General features: G+C 41.9%; 1 protein-coding gene across 3 annotated transcripts; it reads right to left on the reverse strand.

Annotated features, from left to right (window-relative positions):
- Positions 1 to 142: 142 nt before the first annotated feature.
- On the reverse strand, positions 143 to 18,175 carry LOC118367428 (glucocorticoid-induced transcript 1 protein-like). Of its 3 annotated transcripts, XM_035750900.1 has the most exons (9): positions 18,011 to 18,172; positions 17,499 to 17,891; positions 14,424 to 14,572; positions 10,005 to 10,097; positions 6,187 to 6,297; positions 5,311 to 5,448; positions 4,625 to 4,808; positions 2,993 to 3,113; positions 143 to 2,720 (listed from the first exon to the last, which is right to left on the reverse strand). In XM_035750900.1, exons 2-9 carry the CDS (start codon positions 17,839 to 17,841, stop codon positions 2,309 to 2,311), a joined length of 1,551 nt encoding a protein of 516 aa, XP_035606793.1. In that variant the 5' UTR covers positions 17,842 to 17,891; positions 18,011 to 18,172; the 3' UTR covers positions 143 to 2,308. The 3 variants fall into 3 exon arrangements, with proteins under 3 accessions (XP_035606793.1, XP_035606794.1, XP_035606792.1); XM_035750901.2 differs by having other exon boundaries at positions 6,187 to 6,294; positions 17,499 to 18,175; XM_035750899.2 differs by having other exon boundaries at positions 17,499 to 18,175.
- Between the last annotated feature and the right edge of the window lie 469 nt (positions 18,176 to 18,644).

Here is an 18,644-nt window from a genome sequence, read left to right on the forward strand (position 1 = left end):
GAACTTTGGCAATAAGGACCGAATCTAGCGCCTAGTCTCGCTTGGCCATAGCCTTCCAAAATCCTGTCTTGTTGGAAGCCTGGGCTTAATAAGAGGAAGCGGTTCTAATACATCTAAAATAATATGAAGCTTGTGCTTTAAAAAATAGACAAGTGTTTTTTATTGCTTTCTTTATTGTAAAAACACAAGGTCTACATAAAAAACATGAAATACACAGGCATGAAATATTAGTGCCGAACATGGCAAGCCTTGCTGAACTTTGAAAATGTTAGTATAATTTCAAACTAGTCATCGGTCATCTTTACCGACAAAATATACATCTAGGTTTGGGAGGATTGTGTTGCATATGTTTGTGTTCATTTTGCAAATGGTTGTCTGTTTTTACTTAAATTTAATTTTACCTTTATTTAAAATACTGTGATAATTTTTTTATATTATTGCCAAGGGGTTTTAACGTAATGTACTGAAGATACAATTAGGGAATGGATTCAATCCGTATCGTAGAAGTATCGGGGGAGGTCCACGTTATAGCTCGATTTAAATTTAAAGGCAATAATTCCCGCGGTACATCCGCGACAAGGATTGAATGCAGCCCTTGTACAGTTTCATGAAACATTTTACTCCATATTGAACGTCAAATCAAACACTAGGATACTCATAGTTGATTTGCTTTACATTTTATATAGTACTGTAATATTATATAGTGATTATTATCACGCCTGGAATTAAGTGCCTCAATGTTAATTCTGAATATAACAGAATTATTAGTGTTTGTTGATTGCTTATCTATTTCGTATTAAAAAAAAAAGTAACTTTTGGCTTTGGTTTCTTGCTAATTTCTTTTTTTTGTTGATGCTGAAAGAAATGTTTTGGGCTAGATTCTATCAGACGCGCACTGGCCAACACCCGCAGTGGCATTATACCCGAAGTGGACATTCCAAGAAGCCAATGGCAGAAGCATTACGAGAAATCCCATGTAGCCTTGTTTACAAGTTCGAACACTGGAATGTGAGACGTAATCTATACCTCGATTAGGCTGATAGAATTCCTCATTATTTTATTGAATGATTTTCAATTAGAGCGTCATTATTTCTATATAGCCTACACTTTCTCTTTCTGAACTTCTAACGCCAGAGGGACAGGTGTGGCAATGATCACAGAAGCAGCTGTATACTGATTTGACAACTTCAACGCAGTAACAACTGACACCGGCAAAACTCAAAGCACCGCTGGTTAACACTTAATCCGCTTGAATCTAGGCCTTATTTTGATCAATTTTATTGGTTAAACGTCATAGCTCATATTTAATCAATTTCATCACTAGGGAGGTTGAACAGGCTGTGAAAGACAATACTGCTGATATCTTGGAGCTACAATATAATAACCTCTGGAATGTCTCTTAAGCACTTGACAGATTCCCGTGCACCAAGTTATCATTTCTATCGATGGCAATCCTTTAATATGTTGTGTTGAAAGATTAGAATCAGCACTTGTATAAAGACTATGGAATGTCTTTGGAGTAATGTCATGAATGAACCATAAAAGGCAACGTCAAAGTTCATGCTTGAGTAGTAGTACATTCCAAATGACCTGAGTTCATTGGCTATTCAGGGGACCTGAAACAAGGCTATGTGGGGACACTGTGCTTTGTAGCTGGCTGTGTGGTCACTTTCAGATAGTCTTTCTTCAGATTTGTGTCATGCGTTTACATAAACTGGATTGAAACCTGAAATAAGTGTAAACATTCAGGGAAAGGTGGAGCATTGTATTATAACTGTAGGACATCCCAATAGGGTTTTCAATATAAACAGACATTATATTTTATATTAAAAAGCTTATCCATGCTGTAATATTGGCTAGCAACACAGAACAGCTAAATAAGCTGGTTAGATAAACATTTTCAAAATTCAATAAAATACATGTTTTTGTCTTGCCCATTGATTGGTCTTATTTCCCTTATTTTTTTTCTCAACTTCTTGAATAGATTTTGATAAAGCTGATTGCTACAGAACACAATATATGAAACAATTGAATCTACCCTTGGAATAGAAAACAAGTCTTTCTGGAAGATATTGCCTGCCACACCTTTCAGAAGAGAAGGCTAGGTTAGTAAGGATATGCCCTCCTTGCTGGCTAATGTTGTGTTAAAGAGCTATACTCAGCTAGAGGCATTCTCAGCTAGCCTGGTCCCAGATCTGTTGTGCTGTTTTGCCACCTTCTATGGTCATTGCGACCCTAGGAGTTAGCAGGATAGCTCAAACTGATCTGGGACCAGGCTAATGCTCAGTAGCTGGACTGTACCTGAGAACTAGCTGGTAAGAAGGATGTGTGTAGTGGAGCAGGGATCTGTAGACAGGCCGTCTGGGACAACAGCTGTGCTTGTCGGTTCGTCTGTGTTAGGGCCTGTATCTGGGCTCAGACTGTCTGTGCTGTTACCTGTGCTTGTGTCAATGCCTACGCCTGTGTCTGAGCTACTGACCATGTCTGTCGCTATAGACGAGCTCCAGTTAGTGGAGGCCAGAGTAGTGGAACTACTGGGTGTCATGGCGTCGTCGGGCCATGTGCTGCCTTTTCCATGGAGACCAGGGCTGGACGAGGTTGTGGTGAAGTGGGAGGAGCAGAGGAGTTTGACGGGACAGAAGGCGGAGCCCCTGGGGATGAAGTTCACCTTGTTTTTGTCTGGGCATGAAAAAAGAGGGAAGCCTTTGGAGACACCAGACCTGGGGAGGAAAAGTGAGGGAGAATGTCTTCATCTTTTTTCATCACATACCAAAGTGTGTATTTGAAACACCTATAGTGAGAGAGTCCTACAGATGTAGGATCTTAATTTGATTGTGCCGTTGCAGGAGAACTAAATGAAGATCCTACATATGTACAGTGGCACAAGGACATACACTATCAGACCAATTTAAAAAATAAACTAAAACATGTAACACTATGAAGTTGAGAAGCATTCGAATTAGAAACACCCCTCAACATAGTGAAGACTTACACCATCTCTTCAAACACTTTGACCCTCTCACACCCCTCCGGAGGCTCCCGTTTGAACATGTAGCTGTTGTTGGGTTTGGGAGAGGTGGCAAACTTGGGAAGGGGAGAGCTGCAGCCACTGTCTGAAAACAGAATGAAACATATAAGCAGGTCAGTGTGGTGATCTTATGTTCCTATAAAGGAACGTGTGTTAGAGAGCTGTTGCCTGTAGAAGACAATGAGGTGATTCACATAATACCGCACAGTATTAATACAGCGTAAGCCATTTATCATTAAGCAAATCCTGATCACTAGACTCCTGAACAGAGGATGGGAGCGGAGCCTGCCCAATTTGATTGGAACGTGGGGCAAGATTCCCAAATGCTGGCCATCTCGCCCACTCCAATTTCGCCCCAGTAGAGATCCCTTCAGGAGCTCAGGGCATGCCCGCCCCAGCATGCATTTGTAGTCTACTTGTGTGCTGCTAATAGCCACTTGCTTTAGCTACTGTTATGGAGTTCACTAAATATTTTCATAAAGAAACTGATAAAACACACAGGTGCTAAATCAAGGTGACTTACAAAGATGAGGACCAATAGCAAGAGAGGGAGTGTGGTGATAGTGTCTACAATGATTGTGGAATCTGAAAAGACACTTATCCCAAAAGTATGATGGGATACTTACTACGTGCACATGCTAAAAGAAAGGAATGAGGTGGGTAAGTGCGTCATTATAGAAAGTATTTATAAACTAAAAATCCGATCTCTTAAACGTTTTGTTCATTTTTGTTCTATTATCTATACAATAGGTCATCATTGATTTTTATCCCAATAGGCCTGGCATATTCCAACTTTCAAGGAGCTTTCCGTTTTGATTGGGTTATTTTGCCTAAAAACGTTTAGGCTTACCTATAAAAAGAAATTAAAAAACAACTCTGCATCTCTACCCAGCCTGGCAAGAGTGGCATGAAGTGTTTTTAGCATCCCCAGTGGCTCTGCAAGTGTGGAGAGGATATTCTCCACTGCTGGCTGTCCACAGGCACCATCACATGAGCCTGCTAAAAATATATTCAAAGGCACTAACAAGTCATTTTTCGTTGAATTTGTATTTAATTCAAAGCCTAAATGCGCAATTTATAGACTATAATGATTGAATACAACTAAATGTTGTTTAAATGCTGCTCGCTTTATGTCCCTACCAGCCTATTGTGTCGAATTCGCAAATGCTTCACAATGTAGGCTATAGCCTTGAAATAATATAGCGTAAATCATTTGTTCCTTCTTAGGCTCCTGGTCTATTTAGAGTGTTTGCTGTTTAACAGTATTTGCTGTTTATGCTGTTTAACATTCAAATCCTTATTCAATACTTAAAAAACAACTGGTAGGTCCAGTTATTCACAAAAATAGATGGGTGTTGGTTAAATTGTGATTTTGATGAATGAGGTGAATTTGGAGCAGGACTTTTTCTCCTGTGAGCGTAGAGCGGTTTTCTTTACAGAGCAGTAGGAAAGGACATGGAGCATTGGAGTGGTGAGCGGGATTTCCAATCGCTCAACTATGTTCCTGAGACATGCAATGGCTGGAGACTGTGGAATGTGTGCATTGAACTATAGTAATAGATCATGCAAGCCAGAAAATACATCTGAATGGAGTACCTTTGTCAAGCTCTTCTGTAGAGCAGGGGCTGCCTTCTGGGGAGTTGAGGGGGTCAGGGGTGAAGGGCCAGGGGCTGGAACTGCCACTAGAGGGGGCCTGGGTGTCCGTGTCACGTGTGTCACCGCCATTGCCGTAGCGATGTGGCTGAAACGGGGCGCGGCGGCCGTCCAACACGTCCAAAGCCTGAGAGGTCAGAGGTGGAGATGGAGGGAAGGATGAAGGGATGCGAGGAGTGCAAGAACCACATCAGGGCACTATATAATTCACTATGTTATTGATCATCATACATGAGTCAATTCAATGCATTCACTTTATTTCAATATTATCACACTGCATGTAAACTCCAGCATGTGTGGACGTATTTGAATGACAAGCAGAAAAGCGAATACCAGTGCAGATGATAATGCATGATACAGTATGAAAATGTTCAGAGCCCTTCTGCTTGTGCTGTAGAGTACAGCTGATTCTGAGCAGAAGAAGACTTGCTGCGCTGCAGGTCGTAAATATGTGTGTGTGCGTGCGTGTGTGTGTGCGTGCGGGCACTCATGCACACGCTTGAGGGAGTGCCATTTCACTAACCTGTCAAGGTTTACTGCCCTACTTCACACACAATTTACAGCTCTACTCAACTCTCAGCAATTTAAATCAGTGCGAGTGAGAATATAGTGTGTGTGTGTGTTCCCACCTGTATTCCCTGCTTCCAGTCCTCTCTGATGAACACATTCTCCAGCTCGTGGTTGATGCCCTCCACGCTGCTAGGCACTCTCGATATGAGGGACTTTGGCACTGGGATGTTCAACAGGGCTTTGGAAACCACCTTATTCTGGGAAACATGGCAAACCAAGGGTGGTGGTAGAAATGTTTTGTAGCTTTTCTATGATCATTTTAAACAGACATCTCGTCAATTGTATGCTCTCCCCAGTATTTCAGTGTATGATATCGCTATAAAATGTGATTTATGCGAGGGTAAATTTGAAGTTAAATTACATTAAAGTGAGGTCAAAAATAATACAGGCTGATCTACCACAGGTGAAAGTCATACCATGCCAAAGTTAGTTTATGTTCTTTTCCCCAGTGCTTTGTTTACAGTTGCTCAAGATCCGTTAATGAATGAACCACAAACACAGAGAGTACTGGGAACTGGGCATGCCCAGACATGTCTCCTCCTCTTCCTCTGGTCAGAATAGGGACTAGTGAACTACAGCTCTTTAAATCATATATATATATATATATATATAAATAAAAGTAGTCTGACCACATTCATATGACAGGAAACATGCCTGAACAATTCTTCACTACAGGAAAGCCACGTTGTTGTTTTGGAAGGACATGTTGCCTGAAGCCGAAATAGCCTGGCACCCAGGCTACCAAAATCCTAGTCTATACATTTACAATCAAGTATTATCCTTAATAAGTACTGGACTTATTTAAGGTTGTACATGGTACAGTGACACTCCCACTGTGAATATAGCATTGGTGCAGACACCATACTAGTTCCATGCTATCATGACCTGTGATCTTGATGGCAGACCCAGGGAGGCAGCAGTAGGGTGTAACTCACCTGGGGATGGCCTGTCGAGCTGGTGTGTAGTCCCAGCTGCTGATCTCTGTCTTTGCTCTGGCGGCTGACCTGTTTACTGCGCTGGAGCTGCAGCCTGAGTTTAGCAATCTGCTGGAGAAAGACAGGGGGTTTACCTCAGAGAAAATGAATGGTTCACAATGGACATTCAAGGTAGCCTGGTGGTCACATACTGCATGTGCTGTGTAGCCAACACTTCTATTGTTTCATGCCATACATGGCAGAGATGAGTTGGCTAAAGCACAAATACACTGGACCACCAAGCTATATTTGAGGTATAATTCAATAAAATATGCATTTATAAAAAGGTACAAAGCAATACATAAGGGATAATCAACGAGGAGCAATGCTTTCAATGGAAAATAATGCACGATGTGGAAGTTGTGCCACAATGCACAGCGGAGTGGCACTGAGCTTCCTCGGATTTCCATTGTTTTTTGTTGTTTTCCTCAGAACAGCATTTCTTCAGCATTCAGAGTGATTTGTCCACAGATTCAGAATGATTTTCTTTTTTTAAATCTGTAGAGAGGGCTTTTATGGATATAGCTACGATCAAACATAAGTGAAGTCAAAAGTTTATTATGTTTCTGTACTGGTTATATAATCATAACATAATCAGTTGTAGAACGCAGACTAAGGTGAGGTCTTTTAATGCTGATCTTATAATCCTGGATATACAGTACACAGAAAGAGTATGTCTACTCTATAGGATGCACTTCCTTGCAAGTCATCCATATAGGTTATTATAGTACAGTACCATGTCATCCATATAGGTTATTATAGCAGTGCCATGTCATCCATACAGGTTATTATAGTACAGTACCACGTCATCCATATAGGTTATTATAGTACCATGTCATCCATATAGGTTATTATAGCACAGTGCCATGTCATCAGAGGTTACAGTACCATGTCATCCATATAGGTTATTATAGTACAGTACCACGTCATCCATATAGGTTATTATAGCACAGTGCCATGTCATCAGAGGTTACAGTACCATGTCATCCATACAGGTTGTTATAGTACAGTACCACGTCATCCATACAGGTTATTATAGTACAGTACCACGTCATCCATATAGGTTATTATAGTACAGTACCATGTCATCATAGAGGTTGTTATAGTACAGTACTGAGCCATCCATAGAGGTTATTATAGTACAGAACCACGTCATCCATATAGGTTATTATAGCACAGTGCCATGTCATCAGAGGTTACAGTACCATGTCATCCATACAGGTTGTTATAGTACAGTACCACGTCATCCATACAGGTTATTATAGTACAGTACCATGTCATCCATACAGGTTATTATAGTACAGTACCATGTCATCATACAGAGGTTATTTTACAACAGCACCATGTCACCCATATAGGTTATTTTACAACAGCACCATGTCACCCATATAGGTTATTTTATAACAGCACCATGTCACCCATATAGGTTATTTTATAACAGCACCATGTCACCCATATAGGTTATTTTACAACAGCACCATGTCACCCATACAGGTTATTTTATAACAGCACCATGTCACCCATATAGGTTATTTTATAACAGCACCATGTCACCCATATAGGTTATTTTATAACAGCACCATGTCACCCATATAGGTTATTTTTTAACAGTACCATGTCATTCCCAGTGGTTATTATAGAAGGGTACAGTGTGGTTTGTCTGGATTGACTTGGTTTGAGAGTACATATGCCACGCCCTGACCTTAGTTCCTTCTATAATGTCTCTATTTTGGTTTGGTCGGGGCGTGAGTTGGGGTGGGCATTCTGTTGTTGTTGTTCTATGTGTTTGGCCTGGTATGGTTCCCAATCAGAGGCAGATGTCTATCGTTGTCTCTGATTGAGAACCATACTTAGGTAGCCTTTTCCCACCTGATGTTTGTGGGTAGTTGTTTTCTGTTGAGTGTTTGTATCTGCACCAGACAAGTGTTTCGGTTTCGTTCACTTCTTTTTTTTTTTGTATTTTCAGTGTTCTATTACTATTAAACAATATGAACACGTACCACGCTGCACCTTGGTCCTCACCTTCTTCTAATGAATGCCGTTACAACATAATAGGAGGCAATAGTGCCAAGGCAATCCATATCAGGTTTCTGAAGATGAGAACGAACAAGGCAATGTAAAGCTCAGTGTATTAAAGGGCTGCACCTCACAATATGATATTATCACGATACTTAGGTGAGCGATACGATATGTATTGCGATTCTATATGCATCATGACTCTATATGTATTACGATTGGATACTGCGATTTTATTGCGCTGAAAAAAAATGAACATATTCCAAACATATTGCTCACTATATGTCTGCTGCAGACAGATAAGAGAAAACCATGACAAAATGAGTTTTGGAGGTAAAAGTGCTCAAAACATGTTGGCTCACCATTAAAAAAAATGTAAAAGATGAAGAACTAGCTATAGGATGATAAATACCAGAGTTTTGGCGCAGGAACACCTGACTAGCACTAGCTAACGCTATCTTGTATTTTAGATTTTTTTAAATCAATACTTCCGAGTCAACGGTATCGATATAAAATCGACCAAAACAATATTGCAATACTCTACTGCCTTGAAACACTTGGAAAACAGCTCCACGGTGTGTGTCGTCGTCCCCCCCCCCCCTCTAATCAGGGACTTATTTAGACCTGTCACATTAGATGGGTGCAATTCATTATCAGGTAGAACAGAAAAATCCAGACCTTGTAGGGTAAGACTTTAATACCCCTTCTTCCTGTATTGAGTCCCCCATCTCTACTGTATTGTATCACTCACCGTTGGGTGGGAAGATTTGTCCTTTGGCTATACATGACTGGGTCAGCTAAAATATGTATGTAAGACTACATGTCAAATCCAAATGTACCCATTGCTACTTTTATATGCTACAACGGGCGACTTGGATAAACTTGTACTATATGTTGCTATATGTTACCACATGTACATACAGTACAGTAGCATATCAGCATAATCATGTCAAGAACAAAAAGAAACATCTCAACATAGTGAGAGAACATTCCATCCATTTAGTGTTTATCGCTCATCTAACAACAAGCCTATCTTATGTAAGTCAGCCCATTTCAAAAGGCTCAAAACCATTGTTTTGCTGTATTGCTCTTGAGCAAAAGCCAGCAGACTAACACACTTATGTGTTGTTTGCAGGAGGACTAGGCCTTTATGGAGACAGATAAGGCTCATCCTTGTCACTAGAGTATCAACAGGGCCAAGCTGAGAGAGAAATGATATGGTTGTTACACCCTGCAGACAAGTTCGGTGCCTGCTCCCCCTCTCAAAACAACCAGGCCCAACGAGATGTGACGGACTAGACTACAGAGGGAAAGGAAGGTTAAATAAAGACTGTGGTCTGGAAGCGCTAGAGAACTAATAGCTCAATGTGGTCTCCAACTAGCCACTAACTCAGCCAGGCTACGCGCACGGAAACCGACCTTCAGGAGAATAATATTTAACTGAACCTCATATCCTGACAAATAAAACACATCTCAAGTAATGGCTGAACCTCAAAGCCCTGACAACAATATTTGATTATACACATACAGCGCAGATCCAATAATGTCAACAATATAACTCTCGCTGGTTGGTTTGTGACAGACCAGTTATTTTGGTCTAACATTAAACTCCTCAGAGAGTTATGGTGTTGACATCGGTTACAGTATTGAATTACAAATAATGGGATAGCGCTCCTTACAGTTGTTTTGGCTAGGGACATAGGTCATGCAGAGAGTGTGTAGGCTAGGCTATATATGCTAGGAAGGTTGAGTGTGGCACCTACCTCTTTCAGATGGTCTGCACTACCCCAGGAGGCTGACCGCTGGTGTGGGCTTCCCTGCTCCCCTCCTCCCTCCTCCATCCACAGACCAGGAGTCTGAAACACACACGCACACACATTTAAATATGCATACTCTAAGCAGTGGATAAACAAATAGACCCACATCAATCCCCATCATTTGTATGGAATTCAGGACTGAGAGACAAGACTCCGGAATTCACTGTGATGAACAGACGAGAGAGAGGTGGGAGAAATCAATCATCACCCCTGTGCCTTCGCCAGAGATGCACACATTTGGAATCAATCAAACAAGTCAAAAATTGTCTTTGCGGGATAAAGATGGATGCAGGCACAAAAGAGTAATAATATGTGTGATAGCTACTACTTAAAGTTGTATCCTCACAGTTTTACTGACAATCCACATTAGGACAGATTGCCAAAGGCTACTTTGTGGTTGGTGACTGACAAACTACATACTAACTACTAGCTGGTAAGTCTGTGGGAAATGGCTGCTCTTTCTCCACTACAGCAGATAGAGAAAAGTGCTCTAGTGTCTACAAGAATGCAACCTTTACATAAATAACGAAGCGGTTAACATATGTAAAATACATGCAAAAAAGAAACAGGATGTTTCAAAAGCATGTTTGCAACCATGATGCACTTCCCCTCCATTATGCATATCAACAGTGACATTGGTCCTCCAAGGAGTCGTGGTCAGTACAGTAGAGTGAAGCATCTTAAATGTCAGTGTCCTCGTACTGCCTTACGTTTGACCCTTGTCGAAAAACAAAACATCCTCTATAACGCACAACGTTACACAAAAGACCCACTCTATGATATGCAATATGAACTAGTGATGCATTATGGCTACTGGCACATTGCTCTTCAGAAAGGACAACCGGTTTAAACGGGTGCTTGTGCGCCAATAAAGAGGCCACTATGCTGGATGGCAGATGTGCTAGCGTTTAGAGTAACATTTTGAACATGGCTATGGTATTGCTGTGGTGTTTGATACTAGAGCCAAACATTGAGGGCTGAATGAATAGTGAAAGGAAAGTTTCCAATGCTAAGTGCAAACTTTGCAAAAACGTATATTGAGATGTTAAGTAATATTGGTATTATTAACTTGTAGCCTAGTTCTCCAGTACTACTAAACTCTTCAGCAAATAGTTTGAAGGGTACAAGAACATAGCAATGCTTACACCATAGGCTACTTATCTCCATCATCATTGTAATAACAATTTAAATGTTTATTTTTTGTAACAAATGAAGTGTCTGTTCACAGAGCGCCCAGCGTTGTTTCCCTCAAGCCTCTTGTGTGTTTTATCGACTTAGTTTTTACACTTCCCGGCCTGCCTTGTGTGTTTTATCGACTTAGTTTTTACACTTCCCGGCCTGCCTTGTGTGTTTTATCGACTTAGTTTTTACACTTCCCGGCCTGCCTTGTGTGTTTTATCGACTTAGTTTTTACACTTCCCGGCCTGCCTTGTGTGTTTTATCGACTTAGTTTTTACACTTCCCGGCCTGCCTTGTGTGTTTTATCGACTTAGTTTTTACACTTCCCGGCCTGCCTTGTGTGTTTTATCGACTTAGTTTTTACACTTCCCGGCCTGCCTTGTGTGTTTTATCGACTTAGTTTTTACACTTCCCGGCCTGCCTTGTGTGTTTTATCGACTTAGTTTTTACACTTCCCGGCCTGCCTTGTGTGTTTTATCGACTTCGTTTTTGCACTTCCCGGCCTGCCTTGTGTGTTTAATCGACTTAGTTTTTACACTTCCCGGCCTGCCTTGTGTGTTTTATCGACTTCGTTTTTGCACTTCCCGGCCTGCCTTGTGTGTTTTATCGACTTAGTTTTTACACTTCCCGGCCTGCCTTGTGTGTTTTATCGAATTAGTTTTTGCACTGCCCGGCCTGCCTTGTGTGTTTTATCGGCCTGCCGTTTTTGCACTTCCCGGCCTGCCTTGTGTGTTTTATTTTAGTTTTTACACTTCCCGGCCTGCCTTGTGTGTTTTATCGACTTAGTTTTGCACTTCCCGGCCTGCCTTGTGTGTTTTATCTTAGTTTTTGCACTCTGCCTTGGCCTGCCTTAGTTTTTTGTGTGTTTTATCGACTTAGTTTTTGCACTTCCCAGCCTGCCTTGTGTGTTTTATCGACTTAGTTTTTGCACTTCCCGGCCTGCCTTGTGTGTTTTATCGACTTAGTTTTTGCACTTCCCAGCCTGCCTTGTGTGTTTTATCGACTTAGTTTTTGCACTTCCCAGCCTGCCTTGTGTGTTTTATCGAATTAGTTTTTGCACTTCCCGGCCTGCCTTGTGTGTTTTTTCCCGGCCTGCCTTGTGTGTTTTATCGACTTAGTTTTTGCACTTCCCAGCCTGCCTTGTGTGTTTTATCGAATTAGTTTTTGCACTTCCCAGCCTGCCTTGTGTGTTTTATCGACTTAGTTTTTGCACTTCCCGGCCTGCCTGTGTTTTATGTGTTTTTTTATCTTGTGTGTTTTAATTAGTTTTTGCACTTCCCGGCCTGCCTTGTGTGTTTTATCGACTTAGTTTTTGCACTTCCCGGCCTGCCTTGTGTGTTTTATCAACTTAGTTTTTGCACTTCCCGGCCTGCCTTGTGTGTGTTTTTGCACTTTGCCTTGTGTGTTTTATCGACTTAGTTTTTGCACTTCCCGGCCTGCCTTGTGTGTTTTATCGACTTAGTTTTTGCACTTCCCAGCCTGCCTTGTGTGTTTTATCGAATTAGTTTTTGCACTTCCCGGCCTGCCTTGTGTGTTTTATCGACTTAGTTTTTGCACTTCCCGGCCTGCCTTGTGTGTTTTATCAACTTAGTTTTTGCACTTCCCGGCCTGCCTTGTGTGTTTTATCAACTTAGTTTTTGCACTTCCCAGCCTGCCTTGTGTGTTTTGTGGGGTTGTTTGCCAGGTGTCGTGCCAGAATGCTCTGGTGAGATAAAGGTAGGGTACTTTACTTTCACATAGTCTACAGCTCATGTTAAATGACTCTCACCCCACTTCAAATCCTATTTGATTTCCCAGCAGGGATATTGAACGTCAATGGATTTACAATGGAATTGAAGTTAGTTTGTTTAGTTTACATGCTGAGGTAAGAGTATATAGTTTACATACTGAGGTAAGAGTATAGAATGCCACTGCTATCATTTGGTCTGATTTGAGTTGATGGGGGCATTACGTTCTGGTTCTGTGACCTTGTAGGTCTTCTCATCTACAGATATCATGCACGTCTAAAACATGAGGAACATTTTTACGAGGATAAATATCTTTGACTAAACGCTCATTATGGATTCAAGCTTCTTGAAGAACAAGGAAAGAGCAGTAGTGCATAACTGCTGACTTTAAACGACTCATAAGTAAAACATGCCGAGTTGATAGTCATCGATAATAGACTGTCCACATCCTGCCTGTGTAAAACAATTCTAAAAAAGATTAAGACAGTCTTTAGTGCACACACACACAGACCAGACTAAATCTAATGCATTCTGTCTGTCTGTGTGTGCTTGTGGGTATGCCTGTGTGTGTGTGTCTGTTTAATCTTCATACAGACATTCTCTGTGTTCTGTAACCACAGGGCCTGGGGCAGACAGATCTATCCCGGAACAGTGATTAGCATATGTATAGCCCTCCGCTCCTCACTCCCACACAAAGGCAGAAGGGCCAGCCACAAGGGCCAGGTGGTAAGCAGTGGGATTCCTCTCCTCGCCCCAACCATCGCCTGAGGGACAGGTGCAAACAACTTCACCTCCACAGACAGCTACATTCCAGCTCTGAAAAGAGCCCGTCTCTAGATTGTGTGCTACAACAAAGAGTTTCTGTCCCAGGTTTTTTGCTGTTGCAGTGTTACAGGCGATTTGAGGTAATGGGAGAGATCTTGTTAACAGGAAGTAGCTAGTCTGTGACTGTACTTGGGGAGTTTGTGCTTTTCCTAATCGAAGTGGTTTAAGTGAAGCAGTCCACACCATCATTAGGAGAACGTTGATTCTATATGTAGCTACTTGAACCTGGAGGCCCACTCACCACCTCCAAAGACTAAACAAAGAGCCCCAAGGTGAATGAACGGTTAAAGGGAAGAAGCCATGTAAATGAGGCTGGGCGGCGCTCATTCAGCCACATGAAAGGATTCTATTAGAACGGACAGTGCGCCCATGGTCAATGGCCCTGCCATCATCATACATATTCAATATGGGTTCATAACCACAAAAATCTGCCCATTCTCAAACTGCATGGAACGGTCAATCACTTTGACCAGAATAGTGAGTGCTGATGTGTGGGCTGCTACCCAGGATTTTTTTTTGTTAAAATACACCCAGTACGTGTTTTTCAAGAGAAACTTGATTTAGAAAACATATGCTTTTAAATAAATGATTATGTGCATCATTTGCTTTTATGAGTCCTTTGGCCTACAGTTACCTGTGTGGCTTTGTCTTTCATGCAGGAAGGGTAGGGTCCGTGGGAGTCCCGAGGCCACTGGCCTGTGAGGTACGGGCCCATAATGGCATCCAGGGAAGATGTCCGACGGATAGCACTGGAGCTACGCACCTGCAGTTTGGACCTCTCTCCTACAGGAGCGAGGGGAGAGCCAGGGTCAGTATAGGAACACCCACACTGTCATACTGAACAATTGGCCCGAAACGTCTTGTTGTTTCCATAAAACGTCTCTATTGCTAACCTTAAGACTATTAGTGCACTACAGTGATATATACTAGACCTAACGAATCTGGATGTGTTGAAGCTAGGTATGATGTTATGGGAGCTGCCTTCTCTCAGGCAAAGTAGTTAAACACACACCATCCACATAAGAACTCATTAACAACCACACCACAATTAACAGCAATATGGCCTGCATTCACTCAACATTCCTCCTGCAGTAACCCTAACACAGAAATGTGCTGTTTTCCTAAAGCAGGGAGACATGAAGGAGGAAATGGGTGAAATCATAGGCTAGTAAGCAGTATTATGCTTTGTGATTGTTGAAAGTCAATGAGGGCTCCTGGCTTTCCATATCAAAGAGCTTCTGGGGGGGGGGGTGAAGGAGGTGACCAGGGTACACATTCTTCATTCAATCTGTTCCTTGTCTAAGTGCATATGCAGTGTTCCTTTTCGATACCACTGCACACCTCCTGGGCTCTAGGGCCTAGATGATCAGCCAAGTCTGAGCATATCAACCAAAATATGTTGGCTAAGTAAGTAAACCCGATGACTTAGGGTAAACTATCTGAGTAAAAGGGAGTGGATTTCCATCAATATTGTTGTAGCCAAAGTTCTCCAAACACAGCATGAAAATTTAGCCCGAGTGATTTTCCACTGTCTCTCCACTTTGCTAAATTTAGGCTCTCAAGAGCAAAATAAAGTCAGATCATTTCCTGGCTTTTAGTATGCATACGGTCCCTTTCACAATTTTCTAATCAACCTTTTCAAAGATAGTGCACTTTCTACCAAAGTTGACAGATTTTGAGCTGGGTTCTTGTTTAACAACAAGCTTGTTTTCCAATTTACTCTTACTCTGCAGTTTGGGGACGTGCGACAATGAGGCAGGCCATTTCAGCACAGCTGGCACTTTAACAGGGAGGGAGAGTTTCTTTGTTGAGACTATTGGGAAGGCCTGGTGTGGGGGTGATGTCATAGTGTGAACCTAAAGATCATGTGGTGGAATGTCACCCTTTTCCATTGCCTTCACCCTGACCCGTTGTCCTTGCGACCCTTTCCCCACCACCGAGCTCAGATGAGATGGGTGATGCGAATGAACACGCTGACTGACTGAAAGGAAGATGTCCACTAGTTAACTTCTCCAATGTTCCAATCACAAAGCTGCATGGCTGACAAGGACACAATGTATTGTCAACTTTAATGTTTAACCTTAATTTGTCAGATGCCTCGAAAGATAAAACCACAAATTCCCTTCAGTGTGTTTGCTGCAAATAGCCTGCAATTCTGAGGAAACGGTCAAATAAAAATAGCTTCATATTTCCGTTTGACAATGAAAGACTAACAATACATCTACATATTTCCATTTCCATCCCTGTGCACTTCCCAGTGGTATCCCAATTCCACTTGTTGCAATGCAATGCAATGCAATGCAATGCACCTCCTACCCCTAGCTAGCAGATGACATCACATGAAACAAACTAGCCTTGTTTCGACTGGGAGGTCACTGCCATCCAACAGCGGGTCTCCATCACGACATATGTGACTAGACACTGCTCAGGGTTGAAGGTCATCTCATTCTGAGGACCAGGGAATGCAAGGCATGTCATGTCATTTTCCCGAACATTGAGTTAGCAACCCTACAATAACCGCAATGCAGCTCAAAGACAAGGAGGCTGCCATCTTGGGGAAAGGTAAGGCGGACGCCATTATACTCCACTGATGTAGGAGGGCGTCAAGACAGCTGGAGCGTCATGGCTGTCACTGGTTAAACCATGGTGATTCATGATCTGCCCTCGTAAAGTGCAGACGGTCAATGTAGTAAAACAAAACTTGTTGCATAGTGAGTACAACATAGTCCTGGATGCAGATTTGGAGTTACACTGCAGGTTCGACGCAGTCTCCAAGCTGTGACAGAAAAAGCTAACTGTATTCAGAGATTTCACCTTCACAAAGGCAAGCAGACATTAACTGGATGCTTTGTGTGTCTTGCATTTTACTGCTGTGAAATACACCTATTCCAGAAGTTTTTTTGTTGGGGAAGATAAATATAATCAGTCTCAATACCAGCGGAAACATCAATATTTGACAGGAGAGCCTGTCTCAGAAACAGGATATAGAGTGTTCTAGTCTCCCATCTCCCCCTTCAGTCCACCCTCTATCTCCTTATCACCTGAAAGGAACAACTGCTCAGGCTGAACCAATAGAGACATGAAATGTCACACCGCTCACTTCCATTCTCCATAACATAGGGCTCACAATATGTTCCCGATGTGTACAATACCGTACAGTTGAAAGGGAGTAGGTCATACGCCTGTTTGTCCAACAACAATTCTCACAGTCTACGGCCCCCTTATAACCAACCGTTAAACATGTCTTGCTGCCAATTATCTCCTCCCCTTTTCTGTCAATAGTCCATAAGCAGCAGGAGTGTATAAGAGAGGACACGATAAGCTTCATTATTAGCGATGTGATGTACTGTAGTAGTAGGCCTTAGTATGGGCCTACTTCCTCTTTTGTCTAACTCTGGGGCCATATATTCAATCAAAACATAATATGCTTCCTTAATCAGCACAAGACAAATCATGTGTTTGACTTACCTTAGAAACCCAGGGCCCTATTCCTGTCAAGGTGACTGAATAGGGCCCAGTCAGTCTCACTAATCCATCAATATTGTAACAATGAATTAGACTATAAAATGCATAGCAAAGACTGTATTACAAGAATTACAAAAGGCCTACAATCTCTTGACCATCACCAAGAGCAAGCAAAATGGTGCATTTGTCCTGAATACATCGATATTGTAGCATGTGGTAAGTGGATAATATAACAATAGTTTACCTCTACAAACGGGTGAGTTTGGACCCCGGTCAGGTGAGTGCGAGACCCTATTTTCAGGAGACAGTCTCTGTCTCGTGGCGCCAGTGCAATTTACTCCAAGACTCAGATTCGCGCTTGGGGGAGATGACCCGGGAGATGACCCGCGGCTATTTGTCTGTCCATTGTTGCCTCCAACAGAGAGAGGCAGAGAGCGTGTCGGGCTGCTCTGGCCCCCACGTATGAGCTGGTAGGGCACCGTAGCACGGATGGGGTGCAAACGGCAGCTGTTGGAAAAACTGGGGGACCCTGCATTGCTACGTCTGACTGTGGACTGTTGTTGAAGCGAGTTGTTGGGAACTGACATTCTGCTGCTTCGTATCACTTTCAGGAAAAAATTCGCCAAGATATCCGCTTCTGGAAAACACAGGATTAACTTCCTTTAATTTTAGCTCGTATGCTGCTCGAGCTCATTTTGCAGCAATCTCGCAGTTATCTTGCATCTTGAAAAGGCGAATTCTACTGCAATAACTTACCTGAAGAACACTAAAACAAGTATTCTTTTGGCATGATTGTCGAGAACTTTAAATATATGTTGTTTGAAAAACTTAATTTGTAGTTAGCTAAACATATCCCCTAATATTTGGCGATTCTCTACCGTCCCCATGTCCACTGTAAATGACAGTTGTATCCGCAAGACTACTGGCTGATAAACCTGGGCGGGCTGCAATCTTTAATTCTGATCATGTGGTTGGACAGTTAAATTATACAGTAACATTACTCATTGGTCCAATGTTGTCTATCGACTGTACTTTCAGCCAATAACGTCATCGATGTATTATAAGGATTGGACCAATTTCTTTCTCAAAACCTTCGTTATAAAAAATGTACTATACAATATTTGTGTAATTACCTGTACAATTAAATACATAATGTGTGATGTAATGACATTAATTCATATGGACGAAATGTTGAACAAACCTGATTCTAGGACAGACACGATTTGATGAAATATGATCCTCACAGTTTTTAAACCAAATTTGCATAGTCCCAGGACTAAGCTATATGTATTTACGTATATATTTATTTAACCAGGCAATTTTAAGTATACCCCCTATATAATTACTGGATAGTCAGTGTATTTTATCTGCTTTAGACAAATTTAAATGA

Source organism: Oncorhynchus keta, chromosome 34 (genome assembly GCF_023373465.1).
Source record: "Oncorhynchus keta strain PuntledgeMale-10-30-2019 chromosome 34, Oket_V2, whole genome shotgun sequence".
NCBI classification, from domain to species: Eukaryota; Metazoa; Chordata; class Actinopteri; order Salmoniformes; family Salmonidae; genus Oncorhynchus; species Oncorhynchus keta.

Coding starts and splice junctions, on each gene's coding strand:
- LOC118367428 (XM_035750899.2), bottom strand. CDS start 17,841: ATGTCAGTTCCCAACAACTCGCTTCAACAACAGTCCACAGTCAGACGT. Junction 6,298..10,004: donor GTGCAGACCATCTGAAAGAG/GTAGGTGCCACA, acceptor GTCTTTCTCCAG/CAGATTGCTAAACTCAGGCT. Junction 4,809..5,310: donor ACTGGAAGCAGGGAATACAG/GTGGGAACACAC, acceptor CTGACCTCTCAG/GCTTTGGACGTGTTGGACGG.